The following is a 27,982-nucleotide window of genomic DNA, read 5'->3' on the forward strand; positions in this document are numbered from 1 at the left end:
GTAAATATAGAAAAAAATGAAACCCTACTTGATTAAAAAAAAAGCAATAAATTGAATATAATATTTATAATGTTTAACTGCTCATTTGACTTGTGTGGTATTTCTTTTTATTAAAGCCTAATTCACAATGCAATTTGCAATTAAAAAATGCATTTTTTATTTTATTTTTTTATTTACTTATTTATTATTATTATTATTATTATTATTATTATTGCTATTATTATGACATTTATTATTATTATTGTTATTATTATTATTTAATTTATTTTCTATTTAATGTTAAAGAGAAATTTACGTTAAATTATATGCGCGCAACTACACAACCCTGCGATTATTATCAAAGTTACGTGGAAGTTACGTTCAATTACTTATTATATTGTAGAAAAACAACAATAGAGGAATTTAAAAAAAAATATGCAATAAATATTTAGAAATTATTTGTAATTAAATAAATAATATATTTATAAAATAAATTGTTATAAAGTGTAAAGAAACCTAAGAATGGCATTCGCTGCATCAAAAAACGTAAGTATTTTATTAAATCATAAGAAAAAAGTATTTTTATTGTAACTTTTATTGTCAATATAACCTTAAAAATTGCATAAATAAAAATTTTAATATTTTTATCTTATAAATTTAATTGAGGATTTAGTTTCTGTTTTTTTTTTTTTTTTTTTTTTTTTTTTATTATTCCGTTGAGCAAATTTATATCAAATTTAAAATTAATTATTTATTTATTTATTAAATTATGATTAATAATTTTTCTTTCGTAATAATTTATAATTTAAAATAATAATAGAGTCCTATAAATATTTGATTTTCTAAATAGTAATTTAACTTTATAAAATAAATTTTATAAATTATTTTATTTAAAAGTATAAATAATTTTTTCTTTGCGTTTCTTTTTTTGTTTCTAAATTATTTTTTTTTATGTATGAATAAATTTATATTAAATTAAATATTTTCTCCTACAGTTAAATCGTCTGTCTCAAATACAATTAAAACCAATTTTATCAAGGTTTTACAGTTTATATGAACCTGATTATTTAAAGGTAAAAAAAATTTTTTTTGAATTATATAAAAAAAAAAAAAAAATAATAATTATATATAAATAAATTTATTTTTTATATAAAATTATATAAAAATTTATTTTTTATAGCAAAATTATATAAAAATTTATTTTTTATAGAAAATTATATAAAAATTTAATTAATTTTTTTTTATAAATTTTGAGAAGTATAAAAAAATGTTTTCCTCTTTTTTTCTTTTTAAGGCTTTAAAACCTAAAATTCCAATTTATCCGACAATAAATTTACAAATTAGAGGATACGACTTTCCTGTTGTGGAAAAATATCAAGGATTCGTTCACAAATTTGTTGATCAATTGGATATAGAAGTTGAGGAAAGGTTAATTATTATTTATTACTATTTATTGAATCTAATAAATGATTTTTTTAAATTTGTATAACAATTAATTAATTTTTTTGCAGTGAAATATTTGGTTTTTTTTTTAATATAAATCAAAAATTATTTGAATTTTATTTTAGCGATTTCAACTTCAATTAAAGTAAATTATTCCATTAATACGAATAATTTATTATTTTAATGCTAATAACTCACATTTAATTTATAAAAAATTTTACACGCCGTCGAATATTAAATTATCGAATTTCTATTTTTGAAAATTGTATAAAATGAAATTTATATTATTGCAAAATTTTCAATTTACATTTAACTAAAACTCGATTTAATTTCTATTTAGCAGAACTCTTATAATTTTTTTAATACTTTTTTTAAAAAATTTTAAATTAATATAATTTCAATTTAACGAAATTTATGTCTGGAAAAATTGACAAAAAGAAACAAAGTAGAATTTTTCTTAAATGAGAATTCTGTTAAATAAAAATTAGTTGGAATTAAAATTTTCTTTTATCAAAAATTTTGTTTAATTAAGAATTTTTTTTAAATAGAAATTCTATTAATTGTAAATTTATTTAATGAAAATTTTTGTTAAGTAAATATTTTAATAAATCGAAATTTACTAAAATAATAATTCAGTTAAAAAAAATATTGTTCTTTATGCAATTTTTGCTTGACATAAATTCCGTTAAATTTTAATTTTGTATTAATTTGAAATTCGATGTACAAGAAAATCTGCCTGATTTAAGTAATTTATTCGAATTAAAATATTTTTCATAGTTTTTAATTTGTGATAGTCAAAAAAAAAAAAAAAATTTCAGGCAAAACTTTATCAAATTTTACAGATTTTTGAATAAAATTTTATTTTTTAAATAATAATAATAATAATTTAAAATAAATAATTATTTTGTTTTGTATACCATTCTTTCAGTTGGGCTTTGCCGCCAAGAGAATATCATATTAAAAAATATAAACCAAGAAGCACTTTTTTAGATGATGAATACAAATTTAATATTTACGAAAGAAATATTCAAATGTCAAATATAACATCAATAACATTACCAATTTTAATGAGAATTTTAGAAGCAACATTACCAATGGGAGTTAATATTGTTGTGGATAATTTTGATCCAAATAAAGAATTAACTCGTTTTATTCCCGATACGGATTTAATTAAATTAAAAGATGAACTCGCTGAAACTATTAAAAATAAAGAATAAATAAAAATTTCATTTATATGGAAAAAAAATTGTTTTTATTTTATTTTATTAATATATTTATAATTATTTCTATATATCTTCCTTCTAAGTTTGTACAAAAATATAAAACACTATAATCTATTGTTTTATTTAAATGAAAATTAGATTCTCTACTTAATCTATTTTTTTTTTTTTTATGTGCGATTTTTCATTTTTCACAAGAGGCCAAAGTGTACGACTTTTATTTTTGCAGTCTCTTCTGTTTTTGGAGGATCTTTTGTTTTTGAAGTTCCATCTTCTGAAATAGACAAGGCAAAAAAAAAAATATAAATATTTAAGATATAATATCCGAGGCCTGTTAATATAAAAATTTGGTAGCTAAAAATTTTGTTATTTAAAAATTTCTAATAAAAATTTTTTAAAATTGATATTTCTAATTAATAATAATTATATTTTGTTTAATTAATTAATTATTGCGCTTCTAAAAATTATTTATAATTTCGAAAACGTTGATGGAAATTTTTATAAAAATATTTGTTAAATTTTATTTCATCTTACTTGAAAGAGGTTGAAAATCCTTGAGATAATCATCATTTCCTAAACAAAGTGGTAAACTTTCAGCTAATTCTCTTTTTGGATCCATTGGATGCAATTGCATTATTGATCTTTTTTGCAATGGCCTATAAATTTGTCCCTAAAAAAATTGTAAAAAAAAAAAAAAATTATTCTTTGCCCCACCAAATTTATTTTAACCCTTTAAGGACCAAATGTATAAAAATTTTGCCTAATGTTTGGCAATTTTTTAAAACCAACTAAACGCATTAAGAAAAAATTCGCAATATACATTTCTTATGGTCCAGGAACCGCTCTTTCAAGTGGTGCATCTAAAAAAAACGTAAATTTAAAATTAAACAAATTACAGATAATTATATAATAATAAAATGCTTGGTCTGTCCTTCTGTCCTAACTTGAAGTTGGCCTTTTCTGATTTCACGTGTTTTTTTTTTTTTTTTTTTGAATAGTAATCTTATGACGTGTCAAATTTTGACAATTCTTTTTCTCATTTTTGCCAAAGTTGTATAATTGTATTTCCAAATTTTGGAATAAGTTTCTTAAAAATTCCAAATTCGAAAATTCAATTCACGATGCTGAAGTACACAACGTTTACCAAACGAAATTTTTTTTAAACTTGTATATTCATTCAAAAATTGTATACAAATAGAAAAAATTTATGAGGAGAAAAAAGATGCGCCAGGAAATTTCGTACAAGATAGTAATTTGAAAAAAATTTATTTTTCAAAATTAATTTTTAAGGTACCAGGGGCCAACGAATATCTATTAAATATTAATTATAAAAACACAGGCCTCGAATCAATTTAAAGACACAAAAAGTCGTTTTAGTCGATTTATATTCCAAAAAACAGTGGATTTGTTTTTTATTTTAACAAAAATATTTTACAGATTTTTAAATAAAAATTATTTTTTTTTTAATAATAATCCTTTTCGAAGGGTTAAAGTTGAAATTTTTAGAAATAATTAAATTTCAAAAGCTATTGTTAATTTTCAAAAACAATTATTAAATTTTACAGAACTAAAAATAATTTATCAAACAATTTTTGGAAAACATTTTTTAAATTTAATTGAATTTTCAAAGATTTAAAATTGAGATTTTTGAAATTAATTGAAACTTTAAGTGATTTTTAATTAAAATTTTACATGATTTCACTAAAAATTTATTAGAAAATAAAAAAAAAATAAAATACAAAATACAATAATTTGAAAATCATTTTTAGTTGAAAAATGGTTTCAGATAGTTGAATTTTCAAACAATATTATTAAAATAGTTAAAAATAATTGAATTTCTTTAGAATTATAATTGAAATTAAAAAATTAAAAATTGAAAATTCAATTAATTTTGTATTCAAATTTTTGAGAATAATGAAATTTTATTTGATTTTAAATTGAAAATTTTTGGGAAATAATTGAATTTTAGATGTTCTTAAATTAAATTATTGAAAATTCAATTAATTTTGTATTCAAATTTTTGATAATAATTAAATTTTATTTGATTTTAAATTGAAAATATTTGGAAAATAATTGAATTTTAATTAAAATTTTAGATAATAATTTAATTGAAGTTCATTTTTGATTGAAAATTTAGATAATTAATTTTGAATAGAAATTTTAGAAAATAATTGAATTTCAATTAAAATTTTTTAAAATAATTGAATTTTAATTGATTTTGAATTGAAATTTTGGAAAGTAATTGAATTACAATTAATATTAAACTGAAACTTTGGAAAGTAATTGAATTTTACTTGATTTTGGATTGAAAATAATTGAATTTTAGTTGATTTTAAATTGCAAATTTTGGAAAATAATTGAATTTCAATTAAAATTTTTGGAAAATAATTGAATTCTTGTTGATTTTCAATTGAAATTTTGGAAAATAATAGAATTTTAGTTGATTTTGAATTGAAATAATGGAAAATAATTGAATTTAAATCGAAAATTTTGAAAATAATTGAATTTTAGTTGATTTTTCAATTGCAAATTTAATTGAATTTTAATTGAAATTTTAGAAAATAATTGAATTTTAGATGATTTTGGAAAATAATTGATTTTGAATTGAAAATTTTGGGAAATAATTCAATTTTAATTGAAATTTTGGATAACAATTTAATTTAAATTCATTTTTGATTGAAAATTTGAAAAATTAATTTTGAAAAGAAAATTTTAGAATATAATTAAATTTTAGTTGATTTCAAATTGAAATTTTTTAAAATAATTGAATTTTAATTGAAATTTTAGAAAATAATTGAATTTTAGTTGATTTTAGAAAATAATCGATTTTGAATTGAACATTTTGGAAAATTATTGAATTTTAGTTGATTTTGAATTGAAATTTTGGAAAATAATTAATTTTGAATTGTAGTTTTGGAGTATAATTCAATTTTAGTTGATTTTCAATTGAAATATTGGAAAATAATTGAATTTTAGTTGATTTTAAATTACAAATTTTGGAAAATAATTGAATTTTAGTTGATTTTTAATTGAAATTTTTGGAAAATAATTGAATTTTAGTTGATTTTTAATTGAAATTTTTGGAAAATAATTGAATTTTAGTTGATTTTGAATTTAAATTTTGGAAAATAATTGATTTTGAATTTAAAATTTTGGGAAATAATTGAATTTTAGTTAATTTTCAATTGAAATTTTGGAAAATAATTGAATTTTAGTTCATTTTGAATTAAAAAATTTGGGAAATAATTGAATTTTAATTAAAATTTTGGATAATAATTTAATTTAAGTTCATTTTTGATTGAAAATTTAAATAATTAATTTTGAATAGCAATTTTAGAAAATAATTGAATTTTAGTTGATTTTAAATTGCAAATTTTGGAAAATAATTGAATTTCAATTAAAATTTTTGGAAAATAATTAAATTTTTGTTGATTTTCAATTGAAATTTTGGAAAATAATTGAATTTTAGTTGATTTTGAATTGAAATAATGGAAAATAATTGAATTTTAGTTGATTTTTCAATTGCAAATTTAATTGAATTTTAATTGAAATTTTAGAAAATAATTGAATTTTAGATGATTTTGGAAAATAATTGATTTTGAATTGAAAATTTTGGGAAATAATTGAATTTTAATTGAAATTTTGGATAATAATTGAATTTTAGTTGATTTTAGAAAATAATCGATTTTGAATTGAACATTTTGGAAAATTATTGAATTTTAGTTGATTTTGAATTGAAATTTTGGAAAATAATTGAATTTTAGTTGATTTTAAATTACAAATTTTGGAAAATAATTGAATTTTAGTTGATTTTTAATTGAAATTTTTGGAAAATAATTGAATTTTAGTTGATTTTGAATTTAAATTTTGGAAAATAATTGATTTTGAATTTAAAATTTTGGGAAATAATTGAATTTTAGTTAATTTTCAATTGAAATTTTGGAAAATAATTGAATTTTAGTTCATTTTGAATTAAAAATTTTGGGAAATAATTGAATTTTAATTAAAATTTTGGATAATAATTTAATTTAAATTCATTTTTGATTGAAAAATTGGAAAATTAATTTTGAATAGAAAATTTTGGAAAATAATTGAATTTTAGTTGATTTCAAATTGAAATTTTTTAAAATAATTGAATTTTAATTGAAAATTTTGGAAAATAATTGAATTACAATTAAAATTTTTCAAAATAATTGAATTTCAGTTCATTTTGAATTGAAAATTTTGTGGAAATAATTGAATTTTAATTGAAATTTTGGATAATAATTTAATTTAAGTTCATTTTTGATTGAAAATTTAAATAATTAATTTTGAATAGCAATTTTAGAAAATAATTGAATTTTAGTTGATTTTAAATTGCAAATTTTGGAAAATAATTGAATTTCAATTAAAATTTTTGGAAAATAATTAAATTTTTGTTGATTTTCAATTGAAATTTTGGAAAATAATTGAATTTTAGTTGATTTTGAATTGAAATAATGGAAAATAATTGAATTTAAATCGAAAATTTTGAAAATAATTGAATTTTAGTTGATTTTTCAATTGCAAATTTAATTGAATTTTAATTGAAATTTTAGAAAATAATTGAATTTTAGATGATTTTGGAAAATAATTGATTTTGAATTGAAAATTTTGGGAAATAATTGAATTTTAATTGAAATTTTGGATAATAATTGAATTTTAGTTGATTTTAGAAAATAATCGATTTTGAATTGAACATTTTGGAAAATTATTGAATTTTAGTTGATTTTGAATTGAAATTTTGGAAAATAATTGAATTTTAGTTGATTTTAAATTACAAATTTTGGAAAATAATTGAATTTTAGTTGATTTTTAATTGAAATTTTTGGAAAATAATTGAATTTTAGTTGATTTTGAATTTAAATTTTGGAAAATAATTGATTTTGAATTTAAAATTTTGGGAAATAATTGAATTTTAGTTAATTTTCAATTGAAATTTTGGAAAATAATTGAATTTTAGTTCATTTTGAATTAAAAATTTTGGGAAATAATTGAATTTTAATTAAAATTTTGGATAATAATTTAATTTAAATTCATTTTTGATTGAAAAATTGGAAAATTAATTTTGAATAGAAAATTTTGGAAAATAATTGAATTTTAGTTGATTTCAAATTGAAATTTTTTAAAATAATTGAATTTTAATTGAAAATTTTGGAAAATAATTGAATTACAATTAAAATTTTTCAAAATAATTGAATTTCAGTTCATTTTGAATTGAAAATTTTGTGGAAATAATTGAATTTTAATTGAAATTTTGGATAATAATTTAATTTAAGTTCATTTTTGATTGAAAATTTAAATAATTGATTTTGAATTTAAAATTTTGGGAAATAATTGAATTTTATTTCATTTTAAATTGTAAACTTGTTAAATAATTAAATTTTAAATTGAAAATTTTGTGGATAATTATTGGATTTTTAATTGATTTTGAATTAAAATTTCGGATAATAATTGAATTTTAAATACTCAATTTGGCACGCGTTTAATTTTGCTAGTTATATGTAATTTGTTTAATTTTAAATTTACGGTTTTTTTTTTAGATGCACCACTTAAAAGAACGGTTCCTGGACCATAAAAAACGTATATTGTGAATTTTTTTCCTAATGCGTTTAGTTGGTTTTAAATTGCCAAACTTTAGGCAAAATTTTTCTATATTTGGTCCTTAATGGATTAATTTTTAATTTAATTTAAATATTAATTTATTATTTCTAAATACATATATAGAGAGAAAAAAAAATAATTAAAAACTTACACTTCCAGGAACAAGAATATGTGTGACAGTATCGGAAAATTTGACTTTTGGCTTTTCATTTGACGATGTATTAGCAATTTCCATTGAATAATGTTTAAAATTTGAATTAATAACTGGCAATGGTGGAATATTTGAAAATTTTTTCACCTCCTTTTTTTCCTGTCCAATACGAAATAATTTCGATTCTTTTAAATCGTTACCACTTCTTCCTTGATAAATATTTCTCATTGTTGTTGATAAATTATCACAACTTGCCGTACATGGCACATGATTTAAATCATAATTTAATTTATAATTTTTCGTTGATTGAAATTTACTATTTCGTTGTTGTTGTTGTTGTTGATGTTGATAATGATGATGATGATTATGATGATTATGATTGTGATTTAATAGAAAATTTAAACTCGAATTTTGTCCTAATTTTGAAATTGATCTTGAATTTTGTAATCTTAATAAAGAATCTTCCATTTCAATTAATCCGGAAGTACTTCTTGATAAGGGGATATTTTTTTTCGGCAAATTTTTTATATATTTCGCTAAACTCGTTGACATTGATGGCGGTGGTGGAATATCAAATGCCGAGAGTCTTTGACTTTTTTTCTGTTCAATTGTTTGAAAAACCGGTGAATTTTTGGAAATTAAATTAATTTTCTGTTCTTCTTCTTCTTCTTCTTCTTTTTCGGGTATTTTTTTCTCTTCTTCTTCTTTTTCCTCTTCTTCATCATCATCATCATCATCATCATCGGAATCGTTAAAAGGAACATTATTTGAATTATAAAAAAGAGAACTTACAGGATTAAATAATCCCCTTGATTTTCCATTAAATGATAAATTCATTTCATTTGGCGTTTCTAATAATTGTGTATTTGAAAAATTTTTCTCCATAAATGATTTTTCTTTTGTACAAAATTTGCCAAATTGTTCAAAATTTTCACTAACTTCGCCATATGATTTTCCATAATTTGTCAATTCATCGGAAATTTTACCATTAAATGATGTTTTTCCAAAATGATCAATAGAATTATTAAATGATTTTAAATTTGAATTAGAATAATTTGGAATTAAACTTTCAATATTGCTAAGCGATTGGGAAAAATTGGAATTTATTTGCCTTGACAATGACAATGACGATGATGATGGGGAGGAATTTTTATTTAATTGTGAATTTAAATGAATTAAATTATTAAATGATCCAGGTAAATATGTGGATAAATTAAATGTTGATCTTAAATTACCATCATTTTTTTCAAATTTTGAATCATTAAAGGGAATTGTAAAATTAGTTGTATTTGGATAGAGAGAAGAATGAAGAACCGGAAGTGGTGGCGCTTGACTATTTATTAATTTTGAACGATTTCGATTTAAATTTAATAATTTCTCATTATTTTCTGATTCATCTGTGAATGAATCGTCATCTTTATCGCTCACTGAATCGGAACAAAGTGAACATGATGGACGCGAACACGTGGAATCTAGACAGAAAAAATGAATTTTTTTTTTTTTTTTTTTTTTTTTTTGGTAAATAAAAAATTAAATTAACAATTTATTCACTTTTCTAATAATTCAGTAAATAAATTAATAATTTGGTAAATTAAATTAACAATTTGTTAATTAAATTAATAATTTAGTAAATAAAATTAATAATTTAGTAATTAAATTAATAATTTACTAATTAACTTAATAATTTAGTAAATTAAATTAATAATTTATTAATTAAATTAATAATTTACTAATTAAATTAATAATTAGTAAATTAAATTAATAATTAGTAAATAAAATTAATAATTTACTAATTAAATTAATAATTTAGTATAGTTAAATTAATAATAAAATAATAGGCCTCGAGTTATTTCTAAAAATCTTAACTTTAACTCGATCAAAATTCAATTATTTATTATTATTATTATTATTATTTTTTTTTTTGAAAATAATTAAATTTCTGCCTCAATTTTATTCAGATTCTTTTTTTTTTTTAAATATTTTTTGACTAATTAAAATTGAAATTATGTAAAAATAATTGAATTTTTTTGATTTCTATTGAAATTTTTGTGAAAATAATGGAATTTTTGAACGATAATAAGTAAATATTTAGAAATAATTGAATTTTTAATGGATAATAAGTAAATTTTCAGAAATAATTGAATTTTTAGCGGATTTGAACTAAAATTTTAGAAAATAATTTGATTTTTGACCGTTTTTTTATTAATTTTTTTTTTTTTTTTTGTTACTAATTTTTGAGAATTCAATTTTTGGTTGAAATGAACTTAAATTTAAAAAAAAAATATAATTGAATATTTCTGTTAAATTTAATTTGAAATTATAGAAAATAATTAAATTTTTATTAACCCGTGTGGAAAAGTGATGTGGGCCCCCAGCGGGGGCCCTTATGGATCGCCCTCATGCCATGAGGGCCGCATATGGATGATCCATAGGGGCCCCTCATGGAAACGACATGCTCATCGATGAGGGCGCCCGCATGGGCGATCCATGAGGGTGCCCCTACGGGCGCCCTTATGGGCCCTCACGTTTGCCCTCATCTTGCCCTCAAGTTTGCCATAATGTTTTTTAATCAATAATATTAATAATAAAAGTTAATTAATAATAAATAAGCTTAAGTTATGAATAAATAACATATTTATTTAATAATTATTCAATTTTAAATTAAATTCTTACTCAAATTCAATTTATTAATTAACGTTCTAATTAATTAACTGTCGGATATAATTAAAAGTAATAATAAATTAATTAATTAAAAAATTAAAAAATATTTAATTTATGCATACTATTAACGGATATTTTCATTTTTCAATTAATTCATACATAGAATTAATGATTAAACGCAAACCTGAGAAATAAATAAATCTAACGCATGGGGGGAATCGAACCTACGACCTACGGACTATGAGTCTAACGCTTTACCAACTACGCTACGCACGCTACTTCAAAACGAATGCTAACTTCTTGATGCTATTTAAACTTGAAAAATACCTAACAAAGAAAAGTGCTTAACATCATTTAGTTAAAGTTAAGATATTAAATTATATTTTCCAATCAAATGCAATTTATAAAATATAATTAATTATATGCTTTATGATTATTATCATGAATCATCTCAGGCGAATTTTCAAAAAAGTGTAAATATATTTTTATTAAAAACGCGTTTTTCGTTGTTTTAAATCATTGGAAACATTCATTTTTTGTTGATAAAAAAATATTTGATTTTTGGACTTAGAAAATTTTGCTAATCGATCATGAGGGCGATCCATGCGGGCCCCTACGGTGGCCCTCATCTATTTTGCCATAAGTGTGAGTGTTATTTTCAAAAAAGTGTAAATATATTTTTATTAAAAACGCGTTTTTCGTGGTTCTGAATCATTATAAACATTAATTTTTTGGTGATAAAAAAATATTTGATTTTTGGACTTAGAAAATTTTGCTAATCGATCATGAGGGCCCCTACGGTGCCCCTCATGGATTCGCCATAAGTGTGAGTGTTATTTTCAAAAAAAGTGAAAATATATTTTAATTAAAAACGCGTTTTTCATTGTTGTGAATCATTATAAACATTAATTTTTTGGTGATAAAAAAATATTTGATTTTTGGACTTAGAAAATTTTGCTAATCGATCATGAGGGCGATCCATGCGGGGCCCCTACGGTGCCCCTCATGGATTCGCCATATGGATCAGCCCTCATGGGCCCCCGCCGGGGGCCCCGAACTCTTGAGGGCAAGATCGTGGCTTTTTCCACACGGGAAAAATCTTCTAAAATTCAATTATTTCACAAATTTTCTGATTTTTTAATTTTTATTTCAATTATAATATTTTAATCAAATTCATTGAAAATTTAATTATTTAAAAAATTTTCTCAAATTCCTAAAATGTTGAAAAAGTAATTTAATTTTTGTATTTTTTCTAATGAAATTTTGGACAAAAATCGGAATTTTTGCTAGATTTTTATTTTATTATTATTATTATTATTATTATTATTATTTTTAATTGAAAATTTTGAAAATAATTGAATTTTAGTTTATTTTTAATTGAAGATTTTGTAAATAATTGGATTACAATTAAAATTTTGATAATAATTGAATTTTAATTGAAAATTTTCAAAAACAAAAAATGAATTTTAATTGTAATTTTTGAAAAGAATTGAATTTCAGTTTATTTTAATTGAACATTTCTTAAAATAATTGAAATTTAATTTATTCAGAATTGAAAATTTTGAAATTTATTGAATTTAAATTAATTTGGAATTGAAAATTTTGAAAATAAATGAATTTTAATTAATTTGAAATTGAAAATTTTGAAAATAATTGAATTTTTGTTTATTTTAAATAAAAATTTTTGAAAATTTTCAAAATAAATTAATTTTAATTAAACATTTTGAAAATAATGGAATTTTAGTTGATTTTAAATTGAAATTGTGGAAAATAATTTAATTTTAATTTAGGGTCAACTGGGGTAAATCCGAACGCTTTTAGTAAGTTTCAACAATAACATAAGTTTTTTCTTTAAAAAAAAAATACTTCCGGTATTCTGGTGCATGAAGTTGTTACTTTACTTCCATAGAACAATTTTATGGGGTAGAAAAAATTTTTGATAAATTACAATCGCAGGAAACTTAGCGTTCGTATTTACCTCGATACTTTGCAACTTTCCTAAAATATGGGGGTAAATACGAACGCCACTGTATTTCAGAAAAATCTTAGGGAAAATAAATTTAAAGTATTGCAATTGTTAAACTTATATAAAAACTCAAAAAAAATACGATAATAAACCTATTATGTAATAATGCATCATATATAAATACAAAAATCAAACAGGTTAAAAATTAAAATGCATTACACAATTAAAACTTTCAATAACTTTATCAAATCATAATGGATTTTTGCAAAACTTGGTACTGAAAGTATTTTGGAGTGATTGAACGTAAATACAAAAATAAAAGTCAAATTTTTTAAATTCAAAATGTCGTACTTTCCTAAAACTTATTTTTAAAAATGATCAAATTTGCTAATCCTGAAACCCCCCGAGTAACAATTTTCGAGCGAATCCAATGAATTTTTTAATTCTCGTCCGCCATTTTGAATTTTGAAAAACTGACTTCAAATTGGTAATTAGCGACCCCAAAAACCGTAGAATACCAAATTTTATTAAGATCCTGAAAAACTTTTTTCAACAAACCATTTGGCAAAAAACTTGACACACTTCTTCGAGAGAACAGAGATTAAGTTTCTGCTTATTAATTACTAACGAGGATACGTATAGAAAGAAAAACTTTTTTCTATGTACTTTTATAATGTTAAAATAATAGTGTAATCAAATAAAAACAATTTTGTGTGGCTTTGATGTAAAAAAAAATTATTAAAAATACCGTTCGGATTTACCCCAGTTTTCCAATTTTCTTGGGTAAATACGAACGGTCTGATATTATTAATAAAATTTTACAGAAGGCAAAAATCAAATATAGTTTCTGTTCTAGTATTCATAACAAACAATTATAAATAATAAAATGAATTTTTAGCTTCTTTTTCTTGAAATACGAGACAAAATACTGAAAGAGTGTCATCTTTGATTTTCAATCTTTTTTGCAATACTTGTTATCTTTGTTTATGCTGTTGCTAATTAACAAACAAAAAATGGGATAATACTTAGAATCTCTTGAAGAGGATCTGAGGTAAAAATTCTCATATCGAACTTATTTTTAAAAATTTTAATTAAGCTGAAATAATTAGCGTTCGGATTTACCCCCCGTTCGGATTTACCCCGACTGACCCTATTTAAAATTGTAATTTTTTTAAAATAATTGAATTTTAGTTTATTTTTAATTGAAAATTTTGAAAATAATTGAATTTTAGTTTATTTTTAATTGAAAAATTTGTAAATAATTAGATTACAATTGAAATTTTTAAAAATAATTGAATTTTAATCGAAATTTAAGAAAATAATTGAATTTTAGTTGATTTTGAATTGAAAATTTTGAAAATAATTAAATTTTAGTTTATTTTTAATTGAAAATTAAAAAATAATTAAATTTTTTTCTTTATTTATTGATATTCGTGAATTTTAATTAAAATTTTGGAAAATAATTGAATTTTAGTTAATTTAAAATTTTTAATTTCAAAAGTTTTTAATTTGAAAATTTGCATTCAGATAATTGAGATTTTCGAAGAATATTTTAAAAATCATTAAAAAATAATTGAAATTTTTGCAAATAATTAAATTTCAAGTGATTTTGAATTATAATTTTTTTGAATTGAAATTATGGAAAAATAATTTAATTTTTTTGATTTCTATTGAAATTTTTATGAAAATAATGGAATTTTTGAACGATAATAAGTAAATATTTAGAAATAATTGAATTTTTAGCGGATTTGAACTAAAATTTTAGAAAATAATTGAATTTTTGTCCGTTTTTTTATTAATTTTTTTTTTTGTTACTAACTTCCATTAAAAATTTTTAAAAATTGATTTTTTGGCCGAAATAAACTATAATTCTAAAAAAAATAATTGAATTTTTAATAGATTTAAATTAAAATTATTTAAAATAATTGAATTTTTGTGATTTTTATCTGAAATGTTTTTTTGAAAAGTAATTAAATTTTTGCCTCAATTTTATTCAGACTTTTTTTTTAAATTTATTTTTTGACCAATTATAATTGAAATTATGGAAAAATAATTGAATTTTTGGTATTTCTATTTTCTATTTTCTAAATTTTTTTTTTGAAAAATAATAGAATTTTTGACTGATAAAAAAAAAATTCTTTTTTTTTAAAATAATTCATTTTATTTGCAAATTTGAAATGAAAATCTTTTTGGAAAATAATTTAATTTCTGTTCGTTTTTTTGTTTTTTTTTTTTTTTAACGAATTTGCATTAAAATTTTTGAGAATTCAATTTTTGGTTGAAATGAACTTAAATTTAAAAAAAAAAGTATAATTGAATATTTCTGTTAAATTTAATTTGAAATTATGGAAAATTATAAAATTTTTATTAAAAATCTTCTAAAATTCAATTATTTCACAAATTTTCTGATTTTTTAATTTTTATTTCAATTATAATATTTTAATCAAATTCATTGAAAATTTAATTATTTAAAACATTTTCTCAAATTCTCAAAAATTTTGAAAAAGTAATTTAATTTTTGTTTTTTTTTTTTCTACTGAAATTTTGAACAATAATCGGAATTTTTGACAGATTTTTATTGAGACTTTAAAAAAAATGTTGGATCAATTATAGTTAAATTTTTTTTACATTAATTGAATTTTTTTTTGATTTCTATTGAAATTTTTGTGAGAATAATTGAATTTTTGATAGATTTTAATTAAAATTATTTAAAATAATTGAATATTCAAAAGATTTAGAATTCAAATTTTTGAAAGTATTTAAACTTCAAAAGATTATTGTTTGAAATTTTCAATTATTTCTATTACTAAAGAATTTATTAGAAATTTGATTTGAAATTTTTAGTAAATAATTGAATTTTAATTGATTTTGAATTGAAATTTTGGAAAATTATTGAATTTTAGTTTATTTTAAATTGAAAATTTTAAAATGAATTGAATATTAGTTCATTTTTAACTGAAAATTTTGTAAATAATTGGATAACAATTGAAATTTAAAAAAAAGTAATTGAATTTCAATCGAAATTTAAGAAAATAATTAAATTTTAGTTTATTTTGAATTAAAAAATTTGTAAATAATTGGATTTTAAATAAAATTTTGAAAATAATTGAATTATAATTGAAAATTTAAAAAAAAAAAAAATGAATTTTAATTGTAATTTTTTTAAAAAAATTGAATTTCAGTTTATTTTTAATTAAAGATTTCTTAAAATAATTGAAATTTAATTAATTTAGAATTGAAAATTTTGAAATTAATTGAATTTAAATTAATTTTGAATTAAAAATTTTGAAAATAAATGAATTTCAATTAATTTTGAATGGAAAAATTTTAAAAATAATTGAATTTTTTTTTTAATTTAAATAAAAAGTTTTGAAAATTTTCAAAATAATTGAATTTTAGTTTATTTTTAATTGAAAATTAAAAAAATAATTAAAATTTATTTATTTATTTACATACGTGAATTTGAATTAAAATTTTGGAAAATAATTGAATTTTAGTTTATTTTGAATTGAAATTTTTTTTAAATAATTGAAATTTAATTAATGCAGAATTAAAATTTTTGAAAGTTTATAAATTTTGATTTGGATTGGATTTGGATTTTTTTTTTGGATTTTGTATTGATATTTTTCGAAAAAATTGAATTTCAATTGAAATTTTTAGAAAATAATTGAATTCTAGTTAATTTAAAATTTTAAATTCCAAAAATTTTTAATTTGAAAATTTGCATTTTAATAATTGAAATTTTCGTAGAATATTATAAAAATCATTAAAAAAATAATTGAAATTTTTTGCAAATAATTAAATTTCAAGTGATTATGAATTAAAATTTTTTGTATAATTTTATTTGCTAATTTTTTTTTTCTTTTTGTTTTTGAAATTATAAACAATTAATTAAATTTCATAAATATTTGAATTGAAAAATAATTTAAAATAATTGAATTTCATTAAAATTATTAATAATAATTAATTTAATAAAGAATTTTAGTGAAAAATTTGTTAAATAATTTAAATAAAGAAGATTTAAAAAATATCTGCATTGTACCAAATATTAAAAAATCCTATTTTGTTTAAATTAAAAAAAAAAAAATGTAAAAAAAGTCGAAAAAAAATCCTATATAATCCAAAGCCATTACTAATTAAATGAATAATTTAATAATTAAATTAAAAAAAAAAAAAAAAAAAAAAAAAAAAAAAATGAAACTAAAAAATAATAATAATAGTAATTGAAAAAAAAAGTATTTACGTGAACTGTCGTCGCAACTATTGGATCTGCTTAAAATTTGTTCGGCTTTTTCTTTTGCTGCATTCGCCAATTCTGTATCTTTCATTGCAATTGCATAAAAATGAATATCCATAAACAAATCATGATCATTTAAATCTATCGCTAATCTAAAAGCTTTTTCAAAAAGTCGAAATCTGTATTTAACAAAAATAAAGAAAATTTTTTAATTTATTTGCAAAAATAAAAAGAAATGAAAAAAAATTAATACCTCAGAAGATGATGAAAAAATCGTCTTGTTAAATCACGAACTTCATCTCCATATTCTTCTTCAACTATTTGACTTATTGGTCTCACTGGTACGTGAAAACTTCCCAATGCAATTTGTATTAAATCTTTTAAATAAAAAATTATAATTATTTATTTAAAAATTAATTGTTAATTATTCATTTAAAAATTAATTGTTAATTATTATTTTTTTTTAAATACAGTGTATTAATTATTTATTAGAAACATATAAGTATATTGATTAAATATTAATTGTTAATTATTTTTAATATATTTATTAAATATATATATATATTAATTATTTATTTCAAAAAAATTTTATTCACCTTTTTATAAAATGAAATAAATTACTTACGTTCTCTTTCGGGAGTTAGAGGAAATTTAAAAAGATAATTGACAATTTGATTAAGTGAATGCATGCAATTTTTAGTGTGTAAATCCCAATTCATTGAAAGTAAAAGAGATGTTGCTTTATCGGGTAATTCGAGTTTTAAATAATTTTCAATTAATGCATCGCCGGGATAATTGCATCCTTCAATTATTTTAATAACTCCCATAGGTCCTCTGCAATTTAAAAACAAAAAAAAAAAAATCAAAATTATAATTAATAATAATTTAAAGAATCCGTAATTAATATTCAAATTTAATTAATTTGTAAAATAATAATTACAAAAATAATTGTAATTTTTTTAAAAATATAATTGAGAAAATTATTAAAATTTCCAATAATTTAAAACAATTAATTGAAAAGTAATTAATTTTTTTTTGAAATATTTTCTAGATATTGAAAAAATAGAAATAAAATAATTTATTTAATTAAATTTGATAAATTAGTGAAAATATAATTAAATTAATTAATTTACATTAAAACAAATAAATTCACTCACCGTTCAAATAATAATAAAAAAAGTGCATCACTTTGTTTATAATGTTGAATATTAAATTCTTCCATTGGTAATTTACTCCATTCCATGCGAAAAAGTATCGGTTGATTTCTAATTTAATTAAAAAAATAATTATTAAAATAATTATTAAAATAATTATTAAAAATAACCTTTATTTTTTTGTAATAATTTTCTAATAATTAAATTTATTTTCTATATTAATTTTCAAATAATTATTTATATATAAATTTTTTTTTTTCTGTTTTAAAATAATTTACATTTATTTATTTTCAAATTTTTGATTTATTTTTTTTTATTTTAAACTTAATATAATTATTTTTTGCCAGGGAAAATTTTTTCAAAAAAATAAATCGAAAAAAAAACTTGTAATTAAAAAATGAAAATTAGAAAAAAAAAATAAATAAATAAATAAATACAATACAATACCTAAAATAAAAAGAGAGATCTAAAATATTCATTGATGTTGACTCTTCAGTTAACATTTGACTTTTAATGCAAGAAAATGCAATATCAAAATGTTGAAATTGTCCCCTTTCATTGCCAAGTGTAAAAATTATTCCATCTCCATGCCAACTTGCAAATGTCGGAATCTAAAAAAATTTTAACGTAAAATGTTTCTTTAATTTGCAAATCAAAAGTTGATATTATTTTTTTTTTTTTTTAATAATTAGATTAAAAAAGAAAAATGTTTAACAATTAAAATATTTGAAAATACTTTTTCTTAATAAAAAAAAAAAAATGTTTAACAATTAAAATATTTAAAAATACTTTTTCTTAATAATTAGAATATTAAAAAAAAAAAATGTTTAACAATTAAAATATTTAAAAATACTTTTTCTTAATAATTAGAATAGAAAAAAAAAATTAGAATATTCAAAACAAAATTCTTTTTTTTTTTTTTAATTTTTTAACCAAAAATAACATACAAAAGCAGCTTTGACGGTATTACTCGTGCCTTTTGGTTGATCATGCAATGTTATCGAACCATCGATACAACAAAGTAACAGCATTTCTTGATTTGGAGAAAATTTCACACAACTCGTATGCGTTGTAATTGGTATCGAAACTACATTTATTCTTTGTAATTTATCTTGCTGCGAAACTTCATATGTCCTCCATTCAATTGTGATTTCGCCCTATTTTTTATTTTATTTTCATTTAAAAAAAAAAATAAATAATAACAAATTTAATCAGTAAAAACAAAAATTAGTAAATTAATAATAATTACTAATAATAAAAGTAACTATTATTATTACTATTACTATTGTTAATTTATTATTATTATTTACTGTAATTAATTTAGAAATAAAATAAATAAATAAAATAAATAATAATAAATTTAATCATTAAACAAAAATTAGTAAATTAATAATAATTACTAATAATAAAAATAATATAAAACAGTAATTATTATTATTACTATTACTATTGTTAATTTATTTTTATTATTATTATTATTTATTGTAATTAATTTAGATTAAAAATTTAATTATTATGATCGTTAAATCAATATTTAAATTTCGTTAATTATTTAATTATTTAATTAATAATAATTAAATAATTTTCGTTTAATTTAAAATTAATTAATAAATATTCTAATTGTACCTTTCGAGAAACTTTTTGTTCTATCGAGTGAATTACATTTTCATGTAATGTATTAAATGTTATGCAAAGTGGATCATATTCAGTTCGCAAATAACAAATTAAATCCATTTTTAATCTGAAAATTATTATCTTCATTTTTAATTTTTCCCAAAAAAGAAAAATTCAATTTCAAATTCATGCACAATTTTTGAGAAAAGAAAAAATTTTTGCGACAATTATTAAATTTTTAGTATCAATATAGGAAAAAAAAAAAAAAAAAAAAAAAAAAAAAAAAAAAAAAAAAAAAAAAAAAAAAAAAAAATTATTAACTTTTTAAGACAAATAAAAAATTATTTTGATTTTTTAATTTAGAGAATTTAAATAATTTTAATTTCGTATTTTTCATGATTGAAAAGAGAAAAAGAAAAAGAAAAAGAGAAAAAAAAGGATTATTAAATCTATATAATTGCCATGGTAACTGGGTATAACAAATTTCTGTTTCAATTCAAGTTAAAGTAAATTTTTTCTACTCAAATTGTTATTTTATAAAAATAAAAATTACTTCTAAGTGTTTTAGTTAGTAAGAGCAAAAAAAAAAAAAAAAAAAAAAAAAAAAATGTCACAAAATTGGCATGCTCATTGGATGGAAGAAAATTATAAACCAAAAAGATTGGGAAATTGGCAAATTCCAAAATGGTATCCACAATTTCCCGATAGACACTGTAGAATAACTACTTTTCAATGTGATAATAAAGGACATTTATTGGCTCATTTAAAAAAAACCAATCACGAACGAGAGAATTTCAAAGTAAGTTGCATTTAATTTAATTTAATTTCCAATTTATTTTAATTTTATTTTCTGATTTAAAAAACAGAAAATAATTCATTTAATTTAGTAATATTTAATTCAATTTAATTTGCAATTTACTTTAATTTTATTTGCTGATTAAAAAAAAATAATTAATTTACTTTAATTTTATTTGCTGATTAAAAAAAATAATTAATTTAATTTAATTTAATTTAATTTGCAATTTACTTTAATTTTATTTGCTGATTTAGAAAAAAATTAATTTAATTTAATTTGCAATTTACTTTAATTTTATTTGCTGATTAAAAAAAAATAATTAATTTACTTTCATTTTATTTGCTGATTAAAAAAAAAATAATTAATTTAATTTAATTTAATTTGCAATTTACTTTAATTTTATTTGATTTAAAAAAAAATAATAATAATTAATTGAATTTCAATAAATTTCTAAAAAAAAAAAAAATATTCGAAAATTAAATGTTTTTTCGTAATTCCCATAAAAAAAAAAAAAAATTGAAAAATTGTCAGGAAAATGCAAATATTAAAAATAGAAAATTTAGAATTTCTTTTCCTTTTTTCTCTCTCTCTCTCTTTTTTTTTAGACAACGTGGGAGCTTCCAAAAAAAATAACAAAATTTGTAGCACAAGAATTATCAACGCCTTCAAAATATCGAATGCAATTGTGGAAAGAACATAAAGCATTTAATCGTGCAACATGCGAAAATGGAAAAAAGTCAGAAAAAAATCTTACCAATAATAATAAAAATAAAAAATCCTCAAATTCAGAAGAAAGAAGAAGAAGAAAATTCTAAATCGTTTCAACTCTGTTAAAAGCAAACCCAAAAAGCAAATGAAAAATTAACATTAAACGACATCAGTTTTAAAATAAGGAGAAAGGAATAAAAAAAAAAAAAAAATAAAAATAAAAATTCTGCTGCATTTCATTTAGAGATTCTAAATTGCGTAGCGTAAATTTAAATAAAGTCAAATTTCAATTGCATCCAAACGTGTAAAATATAAAAAGAAAAAAAAAAATATATTTTGGCTATTAAAAAAAATAAATAAATAATTAAAATAATTTTTTGTAATTCTTACCCATTTAATCGATGAATTTGTACATTTGCTCGATCATGTTCTTTTATCGTTGGACTCCATGGATAAATTTCATTCATTGCCGATTTCCACCAAATTAATATCTTTGAAAAAAAAAAAAATTTTTTTTATTTCATTATTTATTTTATTATATTTCTAATTTTTCTCTAATTTATTATTAAAAAGAAACAAATTTTTAATAATTTCTTTTTAATACGAATTTTTATTTAAAACAAATTTCTTACTATAAAAATTTTTACTTATAATCAAATTTTTAGCTACTGAATTTTTGATTTGTGCAGAATTTTTATATTTTACAATTTTCATTTTCTTTAAATGACTTTTTAGTTAAAGAGAATTTTTTTTTAATTTAAGTAAAAGAAAAATGAATGGAAAATAAAAAAAATTCTGCTAAATCAAAAATTTGGTAGCTAAAAATTTTATATAAAAAAATAAAATCTATTGAAAATATTTCATTCGAAAATTTGAAAATTCGTGTTAAAAAATAATTAAATTTATTAAAATATACTTTAAAATAATAATAATATTAAAAAAAAAAAAAAAAATACTCACTAAATCGCCGGAACGATTTGATTGAATTTTTTTGTCTAATCGACGATTACTTGGACCGCAAAGTTCAAAAGAATTTATTTTCGGCTCCAATCGACTAATTTTGTCGAAAAAATGTCTTTTTGTTTTTGTAAAATGCACCATTGTCACTTGACTATCATTATAGGTGCAAACCAAATGATTTTTTGTAATTACAACTGTGGAAAAAAAAAATTACAAATAATTAAAAATACTTTTACACTGAAAGACACAAAATAAAAAAAAAAAAAAAGAAAATTTACAAATAATTAAAAATACTTTTACATTGAAAGACACAATTTAAAAAAAATAAAAAGAAAATTTACAAATAATTAAAAATACTTTTACACTGAAAGACACAAAATAAAAAAAAAAGAAAATTTACAAATAATTAAAAATATTTTTACATTGAAAGACACAAAACAAAAAAAGAGAAAAGAAAAGAAATAAATAATTAAAATGAATAAAAAAAACTAATAAAAATTTAACGTACCATCGGAAATATGATCGGAGAGTTTTCCAACTAAATATTTATCAAAAACTATTTTTTCAATATCATTTGATTGAACGCTTATTTGAATATAAATGAGCAAACCAGTTCCAAGCATTAAAGTTACTGTACAATGATCGTTCCATTGACAATATATTGTTGAATGATCTTTTAATTGTTCCTAAGAATAATTGGAGATGATTAAATTATTTTTTAATGAAAAAAGAAAATATCAAAAATAAAATAAAATAAATAGAAGTAAATAAATAAATATTGAAAGTAAAAAAAAAAACATACTAGAAAATTACAAAATAAAATAATAACAAAAATAATAATAAATAATAAAATTAAAATAATAAAATCAGGCCTTAGATCGAGTTTAATGTAGAAAAAAAAAGAAGTCGATTTAGTCGATTTATATTCGAAAAAAAGTCGAATAAGACGATTTTTTCAATTTTAACAAAATTTAATTGGTTAATAAATATTTTACTTTAAATAACTAATGTTATTAGTTATAAAATTTGTTTTATTAATTCAGTAATGATAATAATTCTATAAGAATATTATCAAGAATTAATAGAAATAATTGAATTTTTAAAAAGGTTTTGTTAATTTTCAGAGAATAATAAAATTTTCGAAATAATTGAATTTTAGTTTATTTTTAATTAAAAATTTTTTAAAATAATTGAATTTCAATTGAAATTTTGGAAATAATTGAATTTTAGTTGATTTTGGAAAATAATTGATTTTGAATTGAAAATTTTGGAAAATAATTGAACTTCAATTAAAATTTTTCAAAATAATTAAATTTCAGTTCATTTTGAATTAAAAATTTTGGGAAATAATTGAATTTTAATTAAAATTTTGGATAATAATTTAATTTAAATTCATTTTTGATTGAAAAATTTGAAAATTAATTTTGAATAGAAAATTTTGGAAAATATTTGAATTTCAATCGAAATTTTGCAAAATAATTGAATTTTAATTGATTTTGAATTGAAGTTTTGGAAAATAATTCAATTTTAGTTGATTTTGAAATGAAATTTTGGAAAATAATTGATTTTGAATTGAAAATTTTGGGAAATAATTGAATTTTAGTTATTTTTGAATTGAAATTTTGGAAAATAATTGAATTTTAGTTCATTTTGAATTAAAAATTTTGGAAAATAATTGAATTTTAATTAAAATTTTGGATAATAATTTAATTCAAATTCATTTTTGATTGAAAATTTGGAAAATTAATTTTGAATAGAAAATTTTGGAAAATAATTGAATTTCAGTTGATTTCAAATTGAAATTTTTTAAAATAATTGAATTTTAATTGAAATTTTTGAAATTAATTGAATTTTAGTTAATTTTGGAAAATAATTGATTGTGAATTGAAAATTTTGGAAAATAATTTAACATCAATTAAAATTTTTCAAAATAATTGAATTTCAGTTCATTTTGAATTAAAAATTTTGGGAAATAATTGAATTTTAATTAAAATTTTGGATAATAATTTAATTTAAATTCATTTTTGATTGAAAATTAGGAAAATTAATTTTGAATAGAAAATTTTGGAAAATAATTGAATTTTAGTTGATTTCAAATTGAAATTTTTTAAATTAATTGAATTTTAATTGAAATTTTTGAAAATAATTGAATTTTAGTTAATTTTGGAAAATAATTGATTGTGAATTGAAAATTTTGGAAAATAATTAAACATCAATTAAAATTTTTTAAAATAATTGAATTTCAGTTCATTTTGAATTAAAAATTTTGAGAAATAATTGAATTTTAATTAAAATTTTCGATAATAATTTAATTTAAAATCATTTTTGATTGAAAAATTTGAAAATTAATTTTGAATAGAAAATTTTGGAAAATAATTGAATTTTAATAAATATTTTTCAAAAAAATTGAATTTTAATTGATTTTGAATTGAAGTTTTGGAAAATAATTGAATTTTAGTTGATTTTCAATTGAAATATTGGAAAATAATTGAATTTTAGTTAATTTTAAATTGAAATTTTTTGAAAATAATTGAATTTTAGTTGATTTTCAATTGAAATTTTGGAAAATAATTGAATTTTAGTTGATTTTCAATTGAAATTTTTGAAAAATAATTGAATTTTAGTTGATTTTCAATTGAAATTTTTTAAAACAATTAAATTTTTGTTTATTTTAAATAAAAAGTTTTGAAAATTTTCCAAATAAATGAATTTCAATTAAAAATTTTGAAAATAATTGAAGTTTAATTAAAAATTTTCAAAAGAAATGAATTTTAGTTAATTTTGAATTGAAGTTTTAAAAATAATTGAATTTTAGTTTATTTTGAATTAAAAAATTTTTAAATAATTGGATTTTAAGTTTAATTTTGAAAATAATTTAATTTTAGTTTATTTTGAATTGAAATTTTTTTGAATAATTGAATTTTAATTGAAATTTTGGAGAATAATAGAATTTTAGTTAATTTTAAATTAAAAATTTTAAAAGTAATTTAATTTTAATAGAAAGTTTTAAAAAATAATTAAATTTTAATGATTTTGAATTGAAATTTTGGAAAATATTTGAATTTCAATCGAAATTTTGCAAAATAATTGAATTTTAGTTGATTTTGAATTGAAATAATGGAAAATAATTGAATTTAATTAATTCAGAATTGAAAATTTTAAAAATAATTGAATTTCAGTGGATTTTGTTATCGAAATTTTTAGAAATAATTGAATTTCAATTGAAATTTTGGAAAATAATTGAATTTTAGTTAATTTAAAATTTTTAATTCCAAAAGTTTTTAATTTTGAAAATTTGCATTCAGATAATTGAAATTTTCGAAGAATATTATAAAAATCATTAAAAAATAGTTGAAATTTTTGCAATTAATTAAATTTCAAGTGATTTTGAATTAAAATTTTTCGTGTAATTTTATTTACTAAATTTGTTTAATTTCTTTTTTTTGAAATTATAAACAATTATTAAATTTCATAAATATTTGAATTAAAAAATAATTAAAAATATTTGTATTTGTGAATTGAATTTCATTAAAATTATTAATAATAATTAATTTAGTGAAGAATTTTAGTTAAAAATTTATTAAATTATTGAATTAAAGAAGATCTAAAGAATATCTGCATTGTATACTGAAAAAAAATCGTATTTTGTTAAAAATTTTTTTTTTTTCAAAAATGTTAAAAATAAATCGAAAAAAGTCGCATTTTATTAAAAATAAGTCGAATAATTTCGTATTGTTAAGTAAAAGTCGGAAAAAGTCGAAAAAATCGTATAATCCGAGGCCTGTAAAATAATAATAGAAATAATAAAATTAAAATTAAAATAATAAAATAATAACAAAAAAAAAAAAATAATAATAAGCTAAAATTAAAATAATAAAATATAAAAAATTTGAAAAATTAATGAAATAGAATAAAATAAATAAAAAATTAAATATAGAAAAATAAATAAATAATAAAAATTAAGAAAAATTAAATTTAGAAAAATGAAATAAATAAATTGTAATATATTAGTGGAAAAAATAAAATATATTAAAAATAATTACGAAATAAAATAAAAATAATAACTATAAAACTAAAAATATAACTATAACTATAAATATAACTAATATAACTATAAATATAACTATAAAAAAAAAACTAAAAAAAAAAAAAATCTAACTAAAAACTAATATCCTACTTTTTATTTAATAATTTTTTTTTTTTTTTTAGTAAAATTAATAAATCAAAAATTAATAAAAAAAATTTTTTCTAATATAAATTTTTTTACCTCTAAATATTTGAGAGAATCTTTGAGTTTTATTCCTTTTTTATTTTGTGGTGTATAAATCATTCCTCGTTTTTCACAATAGGAACGTTTTCCTTCTGCATAAACATTTTCAATTCGTTTGTCATAATATCTACAAATAAAAAAAAAATAAAATAAAATAAAATAATAAAAACCCATTAAACAATTAATGTTTAAAAAAATATTGTTTTCTTTTTTTTGTTTTTTTTTTCAAAAAATTACTTTTCAATCAACATTAAAACAAAAAAATAAATAAATAAATGCAAATTTTTTAAATATTTTTTTTTTCACTAAAAATCTGATTTGACAATAAATTATTTCAATTTTAACTATTACAGATAATTTTTTATAAACTTTAAACTAATTCTATTTGTTAAAAATAATTTTTAATTTCAAGATAATTTTAATAATAATAATAATAATAATAATAAAAATAATTCTGTGTATTGTAATTAAATTAATTTAAATAAATAATAAATAAAATAATACAGTAATTAACAAATAAACGAGTAAAAATAAATAATTAAATTATTTTGAAAAATAGTTAAATTTTTTATTTATTTAGAATAATAAATAAAATAAATAATAAATAATATAATAAAAATACTAAAAATTATAATAATAATAGTAATATCTAGTAATAATAATAATAATAATAAATATTAAATAAACAAATGTGACAGTTCAACAAGTGGTTATATATAAATTTACAAACAAAAATTCTTAAAATTAAACCATAAAAATATATAAAAGAAAAATATTTTAAATATATTTTAATAGTAAACAAAAAAAAAAAAAAAATCTGTTTTGTTTTTAGAGAAAATAAAAAAATTAATAATATTTTTTGTCAAAACAAAAAAAAAATTACATACCTAAATGCACCAAAATCTGTGTCCTTAATACAAACATCTTCATTTAATGTCCATAATTTTAATTCGCTTAATAAAGCGAACATTTTTAATTGTTTTAATATTTATTTATTGTTTCTAAATAAAACATGTAAAACTGTTTTTTTTTTTTTTTTTTTTGAAAAAAAAGAAAAAAAAGAAAATGAAAACAATATTTTCTTGTTTATTAAAACATAAACAACATAAGGTTATGTTTATATGTGGGAAAGAATTTTTTTTTTTTTCTCTCAACAGTTGATAAGACTTTTTGCCTACAGATGGCGCCTGATGGTTAATTC

The 27,982-nt window shown here is 18.0% G+C and overlaps 3 protein-coding genes across 3 annotated transcripts; 2 read left to right on the forward strand and 1 right to left on the reverse strand.

Moving 5' to 3' along the window:
• The first annotated feature begins 359 nt into the window (after positions 1 to 359).
• Positions 360 to 2,670, forward strand: LOC127290185 (uncharacterized). Its single transcript, XM_051318619.1, has 4 exons — positions 360 to 525; positions 975 to 1,052; positions 1,274 to 1,407; positions 2,351 to 2,670. The coding sequence occupies exons 1-4, from the start codon at positions 502 to 504 to the stop codon at positions 2,637 to 2,639; spliced, it is 525 nt and encodes a 174-aa protein (XP_051174576.1). The 5' UTR covers positions 360 to 501; the 3' UTR covers positions 2,640 to 2,670.
• Positions 2,647 to 27,890, reverse strand: LOC127290165 (WD repeat-containing and planar cell polarity effector protein fritz). Its single transcript, XM_051318589.1, has 15 exons — positions 27,669 to 27,890; positions 26,779 to 26,908; positions 23,020 to 23,197; positions 22,512 to 22,705; positions 21,942 to 22,042; positions 20,060 to 20,174; positions 19,381 to 19,590; positions 18,881 to 19,044; positions 18,437 to 18,544; positions 17,905 to 18,113; positions 17,533 to 17,656; positions 17,286 to 17,458; positions 8,416 to 9,887; positions 3,177 to 3,312; positions 2,647 to 2,916 (listed from the first exon to the last, which is right to left on the reverse strand). Exons 1-15 carry the CDS (start codon positions 27,749 to 27,751, stop codon positions 2,834 to 2,836), a joined length of 3,480 nt encoding a protein of 1,159 aa, XP_051174546.1. The 5' UTR covers positions 27,752 to 27,890; the 3' UTR covers positions 2,647 to 2,833.
• Positions 20,502 to 21,906, forward strand: LOC127290187 (protein Flattop). Its single transcript, XM_051318621.1, has 2 exons — positions 20,502 to 20,846; positions 21,449 to 21,906. The coding sequence occupies exons 1-2, from the start codon at positions 20,655 to 20,657 to the stop codon at positions 21,656 to 21,658; spliced, it is 402 nt and encodes a 133-aa protein (XP_051174578.1). The 5' UTR covers positions 20,502 to 20,654; the 3' UTR covers positions 21,659 to 21,906.
• Positions 27,891 to 27,982: the final 92 nt, after the last annotated feature.

Source organism: Leptopilina boulardi, unplaced genomic scaffold (assembly GCF_019393585.1).
Source record: "Leptopilina boulardi isolate dan_hultmark-lab unplaced genomic scaffold, ZJU_Lbou_2.1 LbouV2_55, whole genome shotgun sequence".
NCBI classification, from domain to species: domain Eukaryota; kingdom Metazoa; phylum Arthropoda; class Insecta; order Hymenoptera; family Figitidae; genus Leptopilina; species Leptopilina boulardi.

Bases quoted from the DNA above. Each gene is read 5' to 3' on its own strand.
- LOC127290165 (XM_051318589.1), bottom strand. From the start codon at position 27,751: ATGTTCGCTTTATTAAGCGAATTAAAATTATGGACATTAAATGAAGAT. The intron at 19,591-20,059 runs GTACAATTAGAA...AATAAAAAATAG, and splicing joins AACAAAAAGTTTCTCGAAAG to GGCGAAATCACAATTGAATG. The intron at 9,888-17,285 runs GTAAATACTTTT...TTTTCTGTCTAG, and splicing joins TAGTTGCGACGACAGTTCAC to ATTCCACGTGTTCGCGTCCA.
- LOC127290187 (XM_051318621.1), top strand. From the start codon at position 20,655: ATGTCACAAAATTGGCATGCTCATTGGATGGAAGAAAATTATAAACCA. The intron at 20,847-21,448 runs GTAAGTTGCATT...CTTTTTTTTTAG, and splicing joins ACGAACGAGAGAATTTCAAA to ACAACGTGGGAGCTTCCAAA.
- LOC127290185 (XM_051318619.1), top strand. From the start codon at position 502: ATGGCATTCGCTGCATCAAAAAAC. The intron at 526-974 runs GTAAGTATTTTA...TTTCTCCTACAG, and splicing joins CATTCGCTGCATCAAAAAAC to TTAAATCGTCTGTCTCAAAT. The intron at 1,053-1,273 runs GTAAAAAAAATT...TTTCTTTTTAAG, and splicing joins ATGAACCTGATTATTTAAAG to GCTTTAAAACCTAAAATTCC.